At 30.8% G+C, this 20,013-nt stretch overlaps 3 protein-coding genes and 1 pseudogene across 3 annotated transcripts; 3 read left to right on the top strand and 1 right to left on the bottom strand.

The window, feature by feature from the left end:
* The first annotated feature begins 1,837 nt into the window (after window positions 1-1,837).
* On the top strand, window positions 1,838-2,587 carry LOC126552335 (uncharacterized). The gene has a single exon (XM_050207026.1). It carries the CDS (start codon window positions 1,838-1,840, stop codon window positions 2,585-2,587), a length of 750 nt encoding a protein of 249 aa, XP_050062983.1.
* A 1,766-nt stretch (window positions 2,588-4,353) lies between these two features.
* On the bottom strand, window positions 4,354-6,632 carry LOC126552334 (uncharacterized). Its single transcript, XM_050207025.1, has 3 exons — window positions 5,505-6,632; window positions 4,545-5,075; window positions 4,354-4,431 (listed from the first exon to the last, which is right to left on the bottom strand). The coding sequence occupies exons 1-3, from the start codon at window positions 6,630-6,632 to the stop codon at window positions 4,354-4,356; spliced, it is 1,737 nt and encodes a 578-aa protein (XP_050062982.1).
* A 4,635-nt stretch (window positions 6,633-11,267) lies between these two features.
* LOC126552095 (uncharacterized) lies at window positions 11,268-12,295 on the top strand. The gene is made up of 2 exons (XM_050206586.1): window positions 11,268-11,779; window positions 11,868-12,295. The coding sequence occupies exons 1-2, from the start codon at window positions 11,471-11,473 to the stop codon at window positions 12,201-12,203; spliced, it is 645 nt and encodes a 214-aa protein (XP_050062543.1). The 5' UTR covers window positions 11,268-11,470; the 3' UTR covers window positions 12,204-12,295.
* A 3,693-nt stretch (window positions 12,296-15,988) lies between these two features.
* On the top strand, window positions 15,989-19,490 carry LOC114120260 (uncharacterized; annotated as a pseudogene).
* Window positions 19,491-20,013: the final 523 nt, after the last annotated feature.

The raw sequence follows: 20,013 nt of genomic DNA, 5'->3' as shown, positions 1-20,013 counted from the left end.
TTATACGCTACCCAATGAGTTCCTGTACTTTTTTCAATGTCCAAATTGATAACCGCTGATTCTTTATGCTTTGGTCGTGGAGGTAACCTATCTCTAGAAAACACTCCGATGAAATGAGGTATTTTCATTATGCGCGCATGTTTTATAATTTCGTAATCATACAGCGCTCTTTTGGGTAACGTAGAAATTAGTTTTTTTGCCGTTTTGGAGTTTTCTTTAAAGATTTACGGGTACCCTTTCTTTTATACGAACCACCTCCGTGTGGAGCGAGATATAGTCCTTTTCCTTTCTCTATTTTATACGTGCCGCCTTTATTAGGTGCGAGATATAATCCTCTGCCCAAATGCGAAGGTTCATTTCTATTAAATTCACTAACGGTTTTTACAACGTTAGCAATGCCACCTGTTAGCGCTCCGAGTGCAGATAAGCCAGCAAAAATTGGTATCAACGGTAACATACCACCAGTTTTCGGTATAGGTATAACACGAGGTACTCGAGATTTCTTGCCGTTTTTACGGAATATTTTTTTAGCTGCCGCAACACATTTTTTTGTTAATTTCATCAGGTTTTTTTCATTAATATTTTTTTTGAGTACATTTTTAGCCGCCTTTATTGCAGCTTTGAATCCACATCCTGCACCAATTTTACGTTTGGCCTTCATGCCCGTTGTGACTAACCACGCTGCAGACTTTTCTTTTAAATTTGAGTCTTTTGACTTGAATCTATTCCAAGCCCTATTTTCTAATATATAATCTGCTTTTTGACGATCTGTCAAAGATTTGCTGTGATCATAAGCGATATCGTGTTCTTTACACGCCGAATCTAAAGGATTGATACCTTTATCACCACGATCCAACCGTTTTCTCAATTTTGTCCCCGGACCGCAGTACTGATAACCTAAAATGATAAATAAAAACTATAAACTTGTAAAGTGATATTGTTAGTTTATGTGTGTGTGTATGGTAGAGTGTATAATTACCTGGTAAATGAAGTTCAAGTGGTAATTTATTTATAAGAGTGTTAATTATACCTCCGCCTTTATTCTTGTTGTTTCTTCGAACAGGTGACATCGTGTAATGGTCAGATTACAAAGATTACACAGCTATTTATACATAATCATTATATTATAATGAAGTTTGTCGATCAACAAATAAAACTTACAGTGGAAAACCATCGACCCACCTACGACTCGTGAATCAAGACATGGAGCGCTTTTACCAAATACCTGTCGTGCTTTAGTTGTTGGTCCTTCTGGATGTGGTAAAACGAATTTAATTTATGCCTTATTGACTAATATCAATGGTATACGATTTCATAACGTTTATATATACTCGAAAACACTCGATCAACCTAAATATAAAATGCTTTGTAAAATTTTAAAAGATGTGGACGGAGTACAGTTATTCACTTTTCATGAAAACGATGAGGTTATCCCTCCAGAAAAAGCATTACCAGATTCTGTTTTTATATTTGACGATATTTTATGTGAAAATCAGAATATTGTACGTTCTTACTACACGCGCTGTAGACATAACAACATTGATGTGTTCTATCTGGCACAATCATTCGCACGCATACCAAAACAACTTATTCGAGATAATAGCAACATGATAATATTATTCAAGCAAGATGAGACTAATTTAAAACACGTTTACATGGAAAACTGCTCTGGTGATATGAATTATCCCGAGTTTAAAGAGTTTTGTACTTTGTGTTGGAGTAAGGGGAGATTCAATTTCGTCGTAATAAGTAAGGACTGTGAACGTGACAACGGACGATATCGACACGGTTTTGACACGTTTGTCGTTATATAAAACACTATAGTACGATATTAACCATGGAAGACGATAGTACAGTGTTGAACGAATTAGTTATTGCTAAGGAAAACATTAAACGTAAATTTGAAGCATTAAAAAGAGGTGATGCCGACATTCAATCTTATGTATCACAAACATTTAAACCAATAATCGAGCCTCTGAACAAATTACATAACCAATCGCCAACACCACAAACTTCCGAAGCAGGTAATGATAATGACATTTCGAATGCAATTGAAGATTTAGCTACCGATAATCGGACGGGAACTTACCGGTCATTAGAAGAATGTGAGAAAGATAAAATATATGGTCCAAGAAAAAAATCTGATGGTGTTATTAAAATAGGCCATGAAGAAGTAAAATTTAAAAACAATGAAATAATTATCAATGATTCATCTTATCAGCTAACACCGGGGCTTGTTGAGTTATTGTTTTCTAGATATCCAATGCAATATACTGATAGTGATTTAAATACATATAAATCAATACTTATTCAAACATCGGCACATTTAACGCTGGAAGGTACAAAAATTAAGCAAGGTGGTGCAAAGTATAAACAAATTATTTGTAAGCTATTTTCCTCGGGGGCCGGTGTGCAATTACAAACGCATAATTTAGTATATTGGAATGATCCGAATGAGTTGGTTGATAGATTAAGACTTCTTTTAGCCTCTCAATCTGCGGGAAACACCGGAGTTTCAAACGAAATATTATCTATTTTTGAAGAACTCTATGAATCCGGTATAACAAAGAAAATACCTAATGTCTAAACGTGATATAGCAATCGAACTTCACAGACCGGCTAGGAAAAATTATACTAAACGAACAGTAAATGTGTACGGAAAAAACGATTTATGGCAGGCAGACTTGGTCGAGATGATACCACTTTCAAAGAAAAACAATGGATACAAGTATATTCTCTGTGTGATTGACTGCTTCACGAAATTCGCCTGGGCTATTCCATTAAAAACAAAAACGGCTTGCGAAGTGACCGGTGCCATGTCAAAAATACTTATAAGTAGATCGCCTAAACTGCTGCAGGTAGATAATGGAAAAGAATTTTACAATTTGAAATTTGACATGTTAATGACAAAGCATGATATAAAAAAGTATAGCACATATTCAACGACGAAAGCTTGTTTTGTAGAAAGGTTTAACCGAACTTTAAAAACAAACATGTATAGAGAGTTTACTGCTCAGGGTTCACATAAATGGTTATATATTTTACCCATCCTGATAGATAATTACAACAATTCAAAACATAGAACGATCGGGATGATACCAGTCCAGGCGGAAGAAAATCCTGCACTAGTGACTTTGAAACAACGCACAATCGTTAATAGGAAAGTAAAATTTCATGTTGGAGATAAAGTTCGAATAAGCACTCAGAAAGGAGTTTTTACAAAAGAATTTTTACCTAATTGGTCAACAGAAATATTCACAATAGTAAAAATAAACAAAACAGAACCACCCACTTATCAGTTACACGATTATCATGATGAACCAATAGCCGGTTGTTTTTACACCGAAGAAATATCTAAAACAAATTTTCCTAATGATTATTTAATCGAAAAAATTATACAAAAGAAGGGGAATCAGATATATGTTAAATGGATAGGGTTTAACAATTCTCATAATTCATGGATAAATAAGAATGAAATTAAAAAATAATTGCAGTCAATGTTCAGAAGTGAATGTGCTTGGTACCACGAAATTATTTTTCAATATTCCATACGGTGAGTCAGCTTAACAATATGTCTTCGGCTATTTTGGACATTCATTGCATTCTCGGAGTCAACAACAAGTATTTTATTAAAGAAATGTCTATAGCAGACACTGAAACATGGACCCATCAACACTTTATATTTAAACATACATCTTTAAAACAAGACGCAAAAAGTCGAAGCGTAAACAGTTGGCTTGAACGGTTGCAACACGATTTATCATTGGAATACAGTGATATCGAGTATGGAGAAATACAGAAAATATTTCAATCATTAACATTTGATAGAATTTACGTCAAAGGTTTGCAGAAACAAAAAATTATCGAAGAGTTCATGCCGCACGCTACCGTCTTCAACATTGAAAACTTAGAATGTCCACGGCTTAGTCGATTGAACGGAGAAACACTACCATGTTGTATTTTTCATATGGATTTTAATCCTCAACAATGTACATTGTATAAAGTATTTGCATTAAAAAAATGGTATGTTTATAATGTTTAAGATTGTATTCTATTAATTAAATAAACAATAATAATAATAATAATAATAATATTTTAGCATTGTTGAATTATTTTTTACTATATAACATGGTATAATATTATTAAAAATAAAATCACACAGATATTTACATGACAATAACAATAAATTATAGAATATATATATATTATGTACACAGTATAATAATTTTTAACATTTAGTTGTTCAAGTACCCCCATGGTAACGTTTCTATTATGTCACCTTCCGAATACATAGCCATCCGTTTGTCGTATTCCATTTTGAAAGTTTTTGATGTAAATGTTGTTGCTAATTGCTTAGTTTTGGAATTTCGGGTTATTTGTTGAAATTGTAGTTGTACCTCCTTTATTTCGTCGTTCATTATTTTCTTCATACTGTCCATATTTAATTTTTGAATATTTTCATAACCAAGAGAAAATCCTTTTATTTTTGTTGTTGTCCGGTTTTCGTTATCTGTGTGTGCTATGCTTTTAGGACCAGTCGACACCCAGTCTGTTATATGTACACCTGGACCTAATTCATCAGTCCATTCACCTAGCATGCACCCTGTCTTTACTTCGACATCATCGAAAATATAAAATACGCTATCTGTGTCGTAATACACTACTTTCTCACCGAGATTGTCCAACATGTTATACAATTTTAATCTGGCATTTGATGTTGTGAACGCTGCTATGTAAATGTTGGTATTATGCTCGTTTCCGACGTATTCGTTAATTTGTTTATAAGACACTTCGACTAAATCATCCGTCAAAAACACTATGTTTTCAATTTCTAGTTTACTGTCCAACAATACTTGATACCATCTGTCCGGTTTTGATATGATCTCGGTTTTTGTTTGATTAGGTCTTTGTCCAAACTTACCCCAAAACGAATTTAGGCATATTTTAGCAAGTGCTCTTAATCCAGGATTTTCTTTTATATTTTCTACATCCAAATAAATTCCCACTGCATTTTTTACTGCTAAAATATAATCATTAACTGTTCGATAGTCATTTTTCCAAGAGCTAGTTTCTAGCTTAATTTTTAAAAATCGTTTTATATATTCCTTAAACAATGTATTAGATTTTTTTTCAAAATGTTGCACTTCATAAATTTTTAGTATTTTATAACCTTTCTCTATAGCTTTTTGCACTTCGTCTGTGGTCCAAGTTCCTGTAAGTGACTTCTGATCAGCGTTGTGTGTACACTGTCTAATTTTATCAAGATGACATTGATTACAAAGTGTAAATACTAATTTTTTAGATTTTATCGGAAGTACGGGATGATATAAATTGGTCGGTGGTAATAATTTGCATTTGATAAAACCATACCAATTTGATTCCGAATATTTTTTAATTGATGGATTAAAAATCTTTTTAGGATGGCCTACGGGGTAATTATCATAATACATTACTGTCGGGTATAAACTGCATACATCGATGTATTTAATTTTTTTATTTTTAACCATTAATTTTGTAGCGTTAGTTCTTCCTCCGAAAAATGCATCTCGTGGGTTTAGTGGCTCAATCACATCATCTGGATATTGCATCATTTGTTTATAATCGGCGTGCTTTCTCCATTTACAACTCCATATTTCTTCAACTTGGTACCCATTTTCTTTCAATTGAGTTGTCCGTCTAATTGTGTTGTTGTATAAATCGGTCATGGAGTGTTTATTAAAGGGGTTTGTATCATTAGGGTTGAAGCAATCCGGACAGCCATGCCAGAAACATCCATGATACTGATATACTTTTTTTTCCGACACATCATAACCGTCGACTTTAGCACCGCATATGACAGCTTCTCCGCCGTTTAATGCATGCTTTATATTTTTATTTCCATTTAATATTTTGCTTTTCAACCACTTGATTGATTCGTCTGAAAATTTCTCTTTTTTCACATTTTGAACGACTGCTATAGTGGAATTTGACAAGTCACTCTGCCGATAAATTGCCATACATACACTCGCAATGGTTATGTATTTAAAGGGGTCAATGTTGCACACGTCTAAAAATTGTTTTCTGAGTTCTAAACATCCTCTTCGTAGAATGTCAACGTCCGAATTACAATATTCTTCCAACTCTTTTTTGAAATTAAATGTATAATTGTTATTTGTCATTTCATCATGCCAATTTATAAAAGCTGTTCTTTGTTTCGTTGTCATAGTATTATAGCCGTAATAAGATTTGTTCGGTAAAGGTCCTATATAACATTCATTTTCTGGAGTATTGAAAAAATGTGGAAAGTATCCTTTTTTCGCTTCTGTAAGTCCAAACGTTTTTGGGAAGTCAGATAGTTTAGACTGTATAAAATTAAGGCTATCGATGAATTTTATGTTCAAGCCCCCTTCTTTTATTTCGAGCATCATAACTTTTGTCCCGTTACGAATTATTTCGTATTTGACTGTTGGCATGTATTTTAAAATGTATTGTATTATAAAATATGTATCGTATGATTTTGAATTGTGTGCTATGTATGTTGTTCCTTTCATATCTTTACTTATTGCCCATTTGCAAAATTTATCATTAGCCGTGGCCACGTCATCTGTCGAAAACACATATTTTGTACCTTCAAAATTTTGCGCAATTACCATATTTGGTATGTGTGTTCCTGTGTTTTGTTGGGCTTCGTAATCGAAAAATATATAATTCGTTGTGAACGTAGTCTTTCCGTTTTTCTGATGATTTGTTGTTACAAACGCAGGCTTCCACACAATATCCTCCTTTTCCTATTTTTCGTTGCATAAAACATTCATGTAGACACAATTTGATGTTTTCTTGTTTGCAATTATGGCATTTTCCATATCCGCAAACGCTATTGTGTGTGTGGTCATTTATTTGTACTATTAAATTACATCCACTGCATTTATACTCCTTATCGCAAACATTTCTATGTTTTCTTAAACATTCGACATCGACACAGTAACGGTTGCACTCTTGACAAAAAATTTTTTCTTTTCTGAAGTCATGGATATGATATTTTTCGTTACACAGCTTACACTTTAGCCCGGGTCCTTTTTTACACACGTGTTTATTTTTATTATTATTATACCCCGTATCACATAATTCGCAGTAGTATACACGTTCCTTAAACGAAGGCATGGAATAAATAGTATGAAAATGATCATTTTTTTTCAATAGATAAATCTTAATTCTATTTTCATTTCCCGAGTAGTCGATTTCACAAAAATTATCCACATTCACGACTTTCACTTGAATGTTCAACAATTTTTCGACGTTTTCTATATCGCGGTAGGTAAACGGTCGGTTATCAAATATTTTTAATTTTTGACATAATTGCTTTGTCAGACTTAATATTTGTAGTTACCATGTTAATAAAAAAATTATCACACTCTAAATCGTTACTACTAGTAACACTTAAAGGCAATCTAGATAAAGCATCTGCATTACTATTCTCTATACCTTTAATAAATTCTATTTTGTAAGTATAACCAGATAAAAATATAGCATAACGCTGTAATCTATAAGCTGACATAAGAGGAATTCCTTTCTTTTCACCAAAAATCGAGACTAAAGGTTTATGGTCAGTCCTCAAAATAAATTCTCTACCGTACACAAACTGGTGGAAATATTTAATAGCAAAAACCAAAGCTAGAGCCTCTTTATCAATTTGAGAATAATTTTTTTCAGACTCATTCAACGTTCTAGAAGCAAAAGCAATAGGCTTTTCTGATCCATCTGACATTTTATGTGATAACACAGCTCCCACACCAAAAGGACTAGCATCACTAGCTACTATTAGTTCCAAATGTGGATTATAATGCACCAGAACCTTATTGGATAAAATAGATTCCTTAATTTTAGAAAATGCATTACTCTGATTCAAATTCCACACAAATTTAGTATTGTTCTTTAACAATGCATATAATGGACCAGCAATAGTAGACATATTTTCTACAAACTTGCCATAATAATTAACCAAACCTAAAAATGCCTTCACATCCTGTGTACTTTTGGGTATTGCCACATTATTAATTGCTTTAATCCTTTCATCCGGTATATGAAGACCATTTTTATCTACCTTGTAACCTAAAAAGGTAACATGATCACTAAAAAATTTACACTTTTCTTTCTTTACCGTTAAACCCGCCTCTGAAAGTTTATTTAAAACAATATACAATCTCTCACTTAATTCATTGTCATCTCTCCCAGCTATTACAATATCATCATAAAAACATACAGTTCCCGGTATACCACTAAGTAACCTCTCCATTTCTCTCTGTAGTAACCCTGGAGCTGAAGCTATACCATATGGTAATCGATTAAACATGAACAACCCTTTATGAGTAGATATAGTTGTTAATTTTTTACTTCCTTCACTCAGTAACAATTGCTGATATGCTTGGCATAAATCCAACGAACAAAATTTTGCAGCACCTTGAAAAACATTCATTAGATCAGCTACTCTTGGAATAGGATACCTATCTATTTCTAAATACTTGTTAAGTGTAACTTTATAATCCCCACATAATCTTATAGTTCCATCACTCTTAATTACAGGGACTATAGGCGTACCCCAATCAGAATTTGTTACAGGAATTAACAATTTAGTATTAACTAATCTATCAATCTCATTACTAACTTTATCCTTTAAAGCAAACGGTAAAACTCTAGGTTTAATAAAAACAGGTTTAAAATCTTTTTTAAGAATTAAATCAAACATTTTGTGCTTATAACAACCCAAAATATCATTAAAAACAAATGGAAATGTTTGTACCACATTCTGGTATGATGTTAATTTACATAATGAGTAAGTACCTGAATGCATTGGAATACTCAATTCAGTTAACCATTCTCGACCAAGAATCGGAGGACCACCTTCTTTAACCACAACCATTTCCAATTCTTTATTAACATTGTTATATTGAACTTTAACTTTTAATATACCTAAAGGCACAATAACTGTATTATTATAAGCCTTCAACCGTATATTAGACTGTTCAACTTTGTTCAAATATTCAATCTCATAAAATTTTAAATCTTTAACATTCATAACAGTCATACTAGACCCAGTATCTATTTGAAACTCAACAATTTTATCCTGAACACTCAATTTCACACAATAAGGTTGAACATAATTAACATTAACAGTTTCTAAATTATATAAATTATCCAAGTTAATATCAATATTACATTGTTCCAAATTATTAACTTTTTTAACCTTAGATTTACATACTTTTTTTAAATGACCTATCTTAGAACAATTTGAACAAGAATATGATTTATACTTACAGTTTGGTTTAGTATGACCAACAACACCACAACAATAACAAACCATCTTGCCAGGTACACCCTTGTGGTTCGATGATTCCTTCTTTTCTGCTTTCTGACTTGCTTTCCTACTGTCCTTAGCTGATTTGTTGCTCTTCTTCATAAATTCTTGATAATTCAACTCTTGGCTTTCCCATTTAGATACATCCTTGTCTGCTGCTTCCATTGACAAACACAACTCCACACTTTTCTTGAATGTCAGATTAGTTTCGGACAACAAACGTTTTTTAATATTAACGTTTTTAATACCATATACAACTTGGTCTCTTAATGAATCATCCAAATTTGCACCGAATTCACAAAATTGTGAAAGTTTTTTAAGAGATGTTATAAACTGGTGAATCGTTTTATCAGATCCCTGCTTCCTCTCTTTAAATTTATAACGTTCAGTCAACAAATTAGGTTTCGGATTAATGTAATTTGACAACAATTCCTTTAATTGATCATAAGTTTTATCTGTAGGTTTACTAGGTATACACAGGTCTCTAATTAATGAATAACCGTCATTACCCAAAAACGTGAGAAACATTAATTTTTTCTTATGTACATTAATTTCATTCAATAATACAAATAATTCGAATCTTTCAATCCACGCACTAAAATCGTCGTTTTTAAAATTAAATTCAGAAATCTGACCAGTTAGCCCTATGCTACTATTCGAGTTAGATCTCTTAACACTACCACTAGTAGACATTTTGACCTTTTCAAAAAAAAAAACTAGCGGTTTTGAAAACAAAATTACTCACGTGGTTTTCACATATCCCTTCGTCGCCAATGTAATATTTCACGAGGCTACATAGTATAACGCAAGCAGTGAGCACTCAACGGTTACAATACGAAAGAAGTTTATTTAACGATACACATAATTAAAGGTTATACATGAAAATATATACATAGAATATTATAACCAATTATAACTGTGGTAACAGTGTTACCAAATAATTACAGACATTACAATTTCTGCCATTCCGTAGGTCTTTTATTTGGCTATCGGTTAATTTATGTTCCAATATATCAGCAGTCTTGTACGATAATCCAACTAAAATAGCACGGGGGCAACATAATTCATCTTGATTATTAATTTCTGTTACACATCTTTTGTTTTTGGTAAAAAGATTCAAGTATTCCCAAGACGGTTAGGTTAGGTATATTCCCAATAATCTTAGTTTTTGGATTTGATTAAACACATATTAAGTGTTTAATGATATTCCAGGACATGTTGAATTATTATAACTTATAACTTAACAAGCGTTCTTGTTCAAAGTTTACAATATTGTCATCGTCATCCGTTTGCGACCCGTGTTTACGTCTGCATCTGCTTTTATGATTTGATGTATAAACTTATAATTTGTATTTTTATCGTGTAAAAGTATATTAGTTTTTTAGGATACTAACGACTTTATACTGTCACTGACCACTAAATTCTAATATTATTTTAACATTTTAAATTCTGTTAGTAACGAGTGGTTTAACATTTTTATTTAGTCCATTTAAAATTTTTATCCTGTCCAGCGACTTGATTTACAGGCAAGTTATACTTTTTTTAATTATTTTCTCTCTTAATTTTAAGGACAAATTTTTACTCCATATAGTTAGAAGTAAGCTGTTTACGTGCTGTTTTTCTATAGGCGTAAAAAACGAAATACATTGATTGTTGTTTTTTTTTTATTTTATGTATGAAATGTAGATTTTATTGTGCCGCTCATGGTCTCCAACTGCCCCCAGATGCAACTGTTACATTTATTAGTAGGTTTTTAGATCTCTTTAACCCTACTATTAAAATAGTGCAGTTGCATGCTGCCGTGAATCTTCGGATGAAGTCAACATGCAGGGCGTTAATGTTTAAAAGGACCAACATATTGCAGGCCTTTTCTAAGACAAGATTTTACCATGGTCTTGGTTCTTACGACCAAGGTTATTTCAAAGGATTTCCGAAACCAATGCACCAAGTAATTTTTGTTTTCATTATAAACTCAAAATATTAAATTGTAATTATAATTTTGTAATTTATAATTTATTGCCAAATTGTACATATGTTCAGGGATATAACCCCGCCGTACATATACTTCGTCATGGGTTGGGTACGATCGGGGTTGTTACCTGGCTGTTGCTTGGTGGAAGAGATTTGAGAGACAGCGAAATGGCTCAGATTAGAGATTTAGATGACGTTGTGGGCCAGTTTTTATCATCTATGTCAGACTTTCTATCGGACGCCGTCACGGGGAGTGGCGTTCGTTTAGAATGTGTATTGTCTGGTAAAAATTCCAGTGACGTAATATCATTGTTGTCAACGTATGGATCCCGGATGGTCCAATTTTGTTTATCAGAAAATTTATTGTTATATTCATCCAAAAATTGGCCATATTATATTGACTCGAGAATAACTGCCATTCTTCGAAAACTGAAGGAGGCCATAGACATTGCTCATACAGTAAAACTGGATAGAAACGTTCGTATAATTTTTTCAATATTTCGTATTTCTATGTTGGGTTTGTTTGCCTTAATAAATTTGGTAATTTTTATGTTTGATTTTTTAGGTTTTGGCTGATATTTATGATTTTGAATTAATTTTGAGATTTCACGTATTCGGGGAATCTCAGTTTTTGGATTCCAACCGATTATCGGTATTGTTTCCCTGTAGGCAGATTGTACCGGGCCGTCGTCGGAAGAGTCGACGCGACGACGACGGCTTTGTCCGGTATAATCCATCTGCAGTTGGTTTTAATATACAATTCCATCAAATAAATTTGTTTGGGCATGTGCCCATCGGGCCCTATGTTAGGAAGGATTTAACAAGATCATTTGGTATCGTGACTGCCGATGTCCTGTCCTGTTGCCCATTCGAAGTTAGTTGGGTCGTTTCAATTGTTTGAATCTTTTTTGTCTTTTTTTGCTTCTATTTTCAGGCCGCTGAACATTGGATAATTTTATTGTACAACATAGTATCCAGGGATTGTGGCATGGCACCGGCCGTAAATTTATCCCAATGTTTTATGATTAAAAAGTTAGTCAGAGAGTATGGTGAATTATCGGATAGTACAATAGGTTCCCTGTCTATAGGAGGAAATATCTCAGCTGAAGATTTGTACTCCAGATTAACTATTCCCCATTCGTACCGTTTATACATAATAAAAGCACTATTTTTAAAGAGAGGAGATTTTAATTTGGTAAAGTTAAATTTAGCACAAATTGTTAAAAAACTTGAAGTTATACCAGTGGTATATGTTTTCCCAAATACTCACTGCGGATTGTAAGTTTCTTAAAAAAAAAAATGTTTTTTTTTTGTCTTAATGTTTATTTTTTAATGTATTGCAGATCTGATTGGGTATTCGTTGGAAATGACGATTTAAGAGCTAAATCTATCAAAGCTACAAAGGCTGAAATGGCTGAGGCCGGGCGGTTTCACCTCTTAGGTAGAACAATCAACAATCAAGACATTGATGAGGTATGATTTATATTTTTTAGATTCTGAACGAAGTGATGAGTGCATTAATTTTACAATGATGTGTGTTTTTTTTTTTTGTGTCTGTCGACAACATTTGGAGCAGTAAAAATGCTTCGATTTTTGACTTCAGCCCCTCTTTGAAAAGGAAATTGAATCTAGTTGGTACTATAGGAGGTCAAAAGTTAAAAATGTTCAATATTTTTGAAATGAATCGAGAAAAACAAAAAAAAAAAAAAAAATGACGGAAAAACGGGAATTTTTACGCAAAACCAGTTTTCGTCAAAATCGAATTTTTTATTTTGCTATAACTCAAAAACTAATCGATGTAAATACTTGAAATTTTCACCAAATATTTATATTAGCGTTCTCCGTACACAGTTAAATTTTCAACGAAATTTTGACTTTTTTTGAACTATTTATAGACAATTGAAATTTTCAATTTTTCTAAGTATTTTTTTTTTAAAATAACGATAAAAATTTTTTGGCTGATCAGAAAATCTTGACAATTTAATACAAGGTTTCTTATAAGTTGTTCTTAAAGTGATAAAAAATAAAATCCAAAATCGTTAGTCACAATTTTTTTTTATGAGTGCTTAAAATTCGAATTTATACGAAATATGTCAAAATTGCGAAAATTTGCAAGTAATTTTGAGGTTGGAAAATCGTAAAAATTTCTTTTTTTATAACTAAGTTTTGAAAATTTGATACAAGATTCTCCATAAATTTTTCTTCAAATATCTGAAAAAAAACTCTACCGGATTCAGACAAAAAATTTTTATGAGTGTTTGAAATTTAAAATTTTACAAAACCGCGTTAAATAACGGTTTAGCCTCAAACGGTTTTTGATATTTGTTGTTATTCAAATAGTATAAGTCGTAAATACTTAAAAATTTTACCAGTTATTTAGATTGAAATTTTCCTCACATGATTTAATTTTCAAAATATTTTGAGTTTTTTTTGAGCTATTTATAGACAACTGAAATTTTCAATTTTTCTGAAAATTTTTTTGGCCCTATCAAAATACTTGAAAATTCGTCAAAATTATGAATATTTGCAAATTATTTTGTAGGTATAATTCATAAAAATGTTTGTATAGGTAGCTATAAGAGTTGAAAATTTAATACAAGATTTTTCATGAGTTTAGCTTACAATAATTATAAAAGAACTTAAATGTTGGTGTATTCAGGCCAATAAAACATAAAACACCTTTTCACCAACCACTGGAAATTATATCCTAGGCTGACAAATCATCTTCGTTCAGAATCGTTTTTCGTATACAATGATACCAATGATTGCATTCAAATTTAACCTACCCTAGTCCGAGGTCCACCCCACCCCCTAATGTACAGCAGAACGGTACCCACTTGCCCACTTTTTTGTTTTTAATTTTAAATTTTTTTTATCCTTTTTTTTTTTGTTTAAGGAAACCATGAGACCGAGCATTCAAGAAGGTGCATCGTCAGATGTATGTATATGAAATACATGTTAAAAAATAATTTTTTTAATTTTTAAAAAATTGTATTATTTAAAAAATTTTTTTTTTGTTTCTTTTGTTGTAGAGCATTCACTCATTCAAGGAAAGACTAAATGAACTGGCTGAAGTGTGGAAGACAAAGCCGTTCTGTGTCAATCCATATGTCTTTGACACAAAAGTGCATTATCCATTCGGTGCCGGCAGTTCCGCACCGGAGGCCGACATCGTATATAGATCAGTACCTATATATAATGCATCCGTGCTTCGTCAGATCAGTCAATCTGTGACCAGTGGTGCCGCAAAAAGGCAATCATCTACAGCTGACATAGGTGCCGGTGTACCAAAAGCACCTATTGTGCGTGAGTTATTCGTCGACGCTGTCACGGGAAATCCAATCGGTGATAAAATCTATCCAAAAATAGGCTAAATCTACGTTCTTTATTCATTATTTTTATTTTTTTCTAGTTGATCCTCCCCAAGACGAAACAACAATATTAAATCCATCTGTGGTCAATTTACCAACAACAATTTCGCCAACAACCAATTTACGTTCCGGTTGTAATGAATTAAAAATGCGGTCACCTACGAAAACAAAATATTCCTCAGAAGAAGAAAAAATTCTTCAAATGCTTATACTAACTAAGGATCAAATACTGAATACCAGTCAAGGGTTATTATCTTTGATGAAAAGATCGCCTTTTAATAAGGTTCCTCGGTCCTTAGTATCACTAAGGACAAAAGTGAGGGACCTCAAAAGGAAACTCATTTAATTGGTCTGTTTTTTTTTTGTAATTTTCACGCTTGTGATGTACTATTATTATTTGTTATTTAATTTTATTTATATATAAACTTTTGTTTTATTTTAATTATATAAAATTTCAAATTAAATCTTTTTTACTGACTATGCCATAAAAATATTGTTTACATTACTTATTGATAAATTTATATTCTTTTAAAATTCATATTTTGAGAAAAAATAAGTTTTTATTATTATTTTGTATAAAAAATTGTTATGTTTTGTTTAATATGTATACCTTTTCCATTTTATTACTATTTTCAAAAAATAAATATTTTAATATATTAACAAAAAAAAAATGCTTTTCATAATTTCACTATTATCCAAATATAGTATTCTAATAATAGATATATAAGCAGTATCTATAGAATATAATCAATAAAATATTTAATGAACACCTTTGTAGGTATATATATTGGATCCTAGATAGCAAAATTGTAATGATAATAAATAAAATTATATTATTATTATTTCATTAGTTATATCATTGATTTTATAATAGACAGATAAGCCATGCCGTAGAAAATAGTGGCGACCGATTCTGTGCTGTCAGCCGCTACAGAGCGCTGTTGTTGTGGCTGTCAGCTCGGTGGAGAACTTACCTTGCCTTAGTACCGGTTATGGGCGGCGGGCGACCGACAGCATTGTTATTCAATATTTATGATATTTATTAATAAATTTGACGCCTTTAAATTAGATTGCACAGGACAATATTATAATGCCCATAATTATTAATAAATAATAATGCCTATTATTACAATTTATTGTATACACTACACTACTACAGTGCTACACTTGAACAGTTGAACAGTTCACGAATGGACATTCGTAGTTTAACGTCTCAAACAAAATAATATTATATTGTTTCCATAATTCCATGTTATAAACCGATGTACCATCCAATTTTATTATTTTTTATTTGAGATTTATATTGTTTTTAATAATGCCTGGAAATAAATGCCAGTATTTTAATTGCTTAAAAAATACAGTTAAGTATCCTGGACTAAGCATGTTTCGATTTCCAAAAGACAGAATAATATCTGAAATCTGGGCAATAAATTCTGGTAAATAATATACTTACAAATAATTACAAGATAATATTTATTATGTATTTTAAATTCACTCTAAAATATCAAATTAAGTACTGACTTGAGTAATTATCACCAATTATTTAATAGGTAATGTTAGTTTACTATCACTGGACGTGGAAAAGCTATACAGTAGATACCTTTGCCAAGAACATTTTAGCCCGGATGATTTTATTTATGCGTACGATAAAAAAAAAAACTAAAACCAAAGGCAGTTCCATTCAAATTTAATTCAGTAGTTGAAAATCAACCGTCTACGTCATCTGGTACGAAATAATTATTTTAATATGTAGGGGAGATCGGGGTCCAGTGAGGAATATTTTATTATTTCCCCTATTACATTAAATGTAAAAAAGCGTGGTTAAAAGAGTAACGCTCTGATCTATAGTAGGTCACTATGATTGATATATTAAATTTGAATCCAATGATAGGTATCATTGTAAACGAAAAGCGATTCTGAACGGAGACAACCTGACATCTCCATTTTTTCGAAAATTACCTACTTTTTTGTGTATTCCAATAAAAAAAAAAAATTATCCGTCGATTGGTGCAAAAATCAGCAGACATATCTGATCATTAATTACGGAGATATAATACAAATAGAGATGTCTGTTTTATTTATTGGTACAACAACAAGACTTCTTCGGACTTCGGAGATGTCATAATATGGAGATGTCTGGTTGTTGAACTCAAGTTTTCAATTATTGTAGACCAAACTTATGGAAAATTTTGTGTTCGATTTTCAATTCTTAGCTACTAATAAAATTTTTTTAAATTTTAACTATGAAATAATTTGCAGATTATCATAATTTTGTCAATATTTGAACTTCAAACGCTTATAAAAAAAAATTGTGCCAATGTATTTTTATAATTTTTTAATCACTATAAGACTAACTTACAATGAACTTTGTATTCAATTTTCAAGTTTTTTGATTAGTCCAAAAAATTTTTATCGATATTTATTTTATTTAAAAAAAAAAAATGAACAAAATTTAATATTTCAAACGACTATTAATAGCATTATAATACCAAAATATTTTGAAAATTAAATCATGTAAAGAAAATGCCAATCTAAGTAACTGGTGTAATTTTAAAATATCTATGACTTGACTTTTTAAATTATAACAAATATATAGGTACTTAAAATTAATATCAATATAAATGTAATAATATAATTGTCTTAAGCTGACAGATCGTGTACGTGATATCTATTATTGAATTCAAATTTAACATATCCATTTTATAATTTTATAATGGATGACCTACCCAATCGACACCTACTACCTATATACAGCTACAGCAGCAGAGCGACTTTCCCGGTTTTTTTTGTTTAAGGTAGAAATACATAGAATACTTAATCTTGTATTAAATTTTCAAATTTTAGATATGAATTGAAAATTTGTATGAATTTCTAATTCAAAATAGTTCTCAAATTTCGTAATTTTTAATTTTTGAAATTGACCATGTACTACATCAGTGTTGGGGAGTAGCTTAACATAAGTTACAAGTTACCATAACCAAATTACTTTTTAAGTAATTTAATGATAATTTAATTAGTAATTACATTTTATTGTAAGTAATTTGATGATAATTTAATTACATTTTATTGTAAGTAATTTATATATTATTTGAGTAACTTTTTTGTAGTAATAATTATTACTAAATTACTTAATTACTCGTTACTTTATTTGGTTTAATACAATATGCACTAAAAAGCGATCTAAAATTAGTGACTGTAATTTTGAAAATTCACTTTTGTTTAAAAGAAATCTGAAAAAATAAGTTTTTAAATTTAATCTGAACCCCTCAACCCCTCTGTTATGGCGACCCAAGAAAAAATTGTAGAAATTTTCAATACAAATTTCGAAGTGACCTTTTTGTTGGTGACTGGAAAATGTAAACAATCATTAAATCATTTTTCATTATTTCACACAATAAATAAATTATACAATTCATCAATATTGATTTAAAATTTTAACATCTCGATGGGCAACGAGTATATTTTTAATTATGTAAGTATCTATGATTTAGATTTATTTTGTTATACTTTCTTAAGTACCAAGTACCCATTCACATATATAAAAAAAGGCTTAGGTGGGGCTAAAGCCCAATCAGCCCTATCCGTGCGCACGCCTATGATTAAATGTGTAGCAAAATAAGTATTTGTTAATAATTTTATATTGTTGATTGTCATTATTTAATATTTAGTTTATGTATTGTTATGTATTATCGTATTGTACATAATATGGTTTATTAAGCTCAAGTGATATTTTTGAAAAAAGTAACTTTTACTGTAATTGAGTTACTTTTTAAACTCAAAAGAAATGTAACTTGACCAAATAAAAAAAAAAAGTAACTTAAAAATAATTTAATTACAATTTTGATAAGGAATTAGAAATTAAATTAAATTACCAAAAACCAGTAACTTCCCCAACACTGAACATGTACACATAGCCTATTTTTTTTGTGACTTGTGAGTTGTGACCCTTTATGATACTGTACATTTTATTTAATAGAGTAGATATTATTACTGAAAAATGAATTAAAATTATTTTTCAAGGTTCTTTAAAGTCATATCAAACAGCAGATGAAGATGATTTAACATTATTGACTCCAATCAAAACGTATGACAAATATAAAACCAGTACTGAAGTAGAGTTAATATTTCCTAGTCCTAGTTCAATTATTTCTACTCCGCAAAAAGAAAAAATTTCCGATTTAATTGATATGCCTAGTCCTTATTATAAAAGAAAACATTCACATGATAAAGATCCCGATACGCCTAGAAAAATAAAATTAAAACAAAAAATCAAAAAAAAATCAAACTTAATTCATAATAAAAACAGTCATATTTCTAAATTAAAAAATTATGTTTCTAAATTTAAAGTTCAAAATAATTTAAAAAATCTTATAAATGCATATCAATTTCCATCGTGTAACTCTAGGGCATTAGTAACTATGCAGCTAAAAACCAAACGTCGTACATGGACAACAGAAGAAAGAAATTTAGCTTTTACTTTATTTTACAAATCCCCCACTGCGTATAATTTTTTACGCCTACAAAAAATTAATTTACCTGCTCCGTCAACTATTAGACGCTGGATCGGAGAATCGAAATTCTTGCCTGGTTTTAATAATTACTTTTTTGATCATGTTCAAAAAAAATTTGAGCATAAAAGCTATAAAAAGAAGGCGTGTAACATTTGTTTTGATGAAATGTATATCAAAGAATTTTTAGAATATTCGAAACAATATGATTTTATTGAAAGATTTCAAGATTTAGGAACTTACGGTAGAATGAATAAAAGTGCAAACTGCGTATTAGTGTTTTTAGCTCGTGGTATATATTCTCAATGAAAATTTCCTGTGGCATATTATCTTTCTAATTCTGGCGTAAAAAAAGAAATTTTAAAGGATTTAATTGTTGACATTTTAAACAAACTATTTGATATTGGCTTATGCCCGAAACTCATGGTATGTGATCAAGGGACATCAAATCAAAGTGCTTTAAAATTGTTAAGTGTTAATGAAACTAATCCATTTTTTTTCGTAAATGGTCATAAAATTTATTCTTTATTTGATGTTCCCCATTTACTCAAAAGTGTTCGTAATAATTTCATTGATGCTTGTTTTCAAAAGAACGATCAAATTTTTTCATACACAGACATTAAAAATACTTATGATTTAGATAAACTAAGTAAAAAAAGTAATGCTCTTAGTAAAATCAATGACGCACATATCCATCCTACGTCTTTTCAAAAGATGCGTGTGAAGTTGGCTGCACAAGTCTTAAGCCATTCTATGTCATCAGCTATACGTACATGTGCAGAAACTGGTCAACTTTGCAGTAAAACTGCAATTGATACCGCAGATTTTATTG

Source organism: Aphis gossypii, chromosome X (assembly GCF_020184175.1).
Source record: "Aphis gossypii isolate Hap1 chromosome X, ASM2018417v2, whole genome shotgun sequence".
In the NCBI taxonomy this organism is placed as follows: Eukaryota; Metazoa; Arthropoda; class Insecta; order Hemiptera; family Aphididae; genus Aphis; species Aphis gossypii.
Note: the sequence above shows the minus strand (reverse complement) of the source record. Positions and strands in the feature narration are given on the sequence as shown.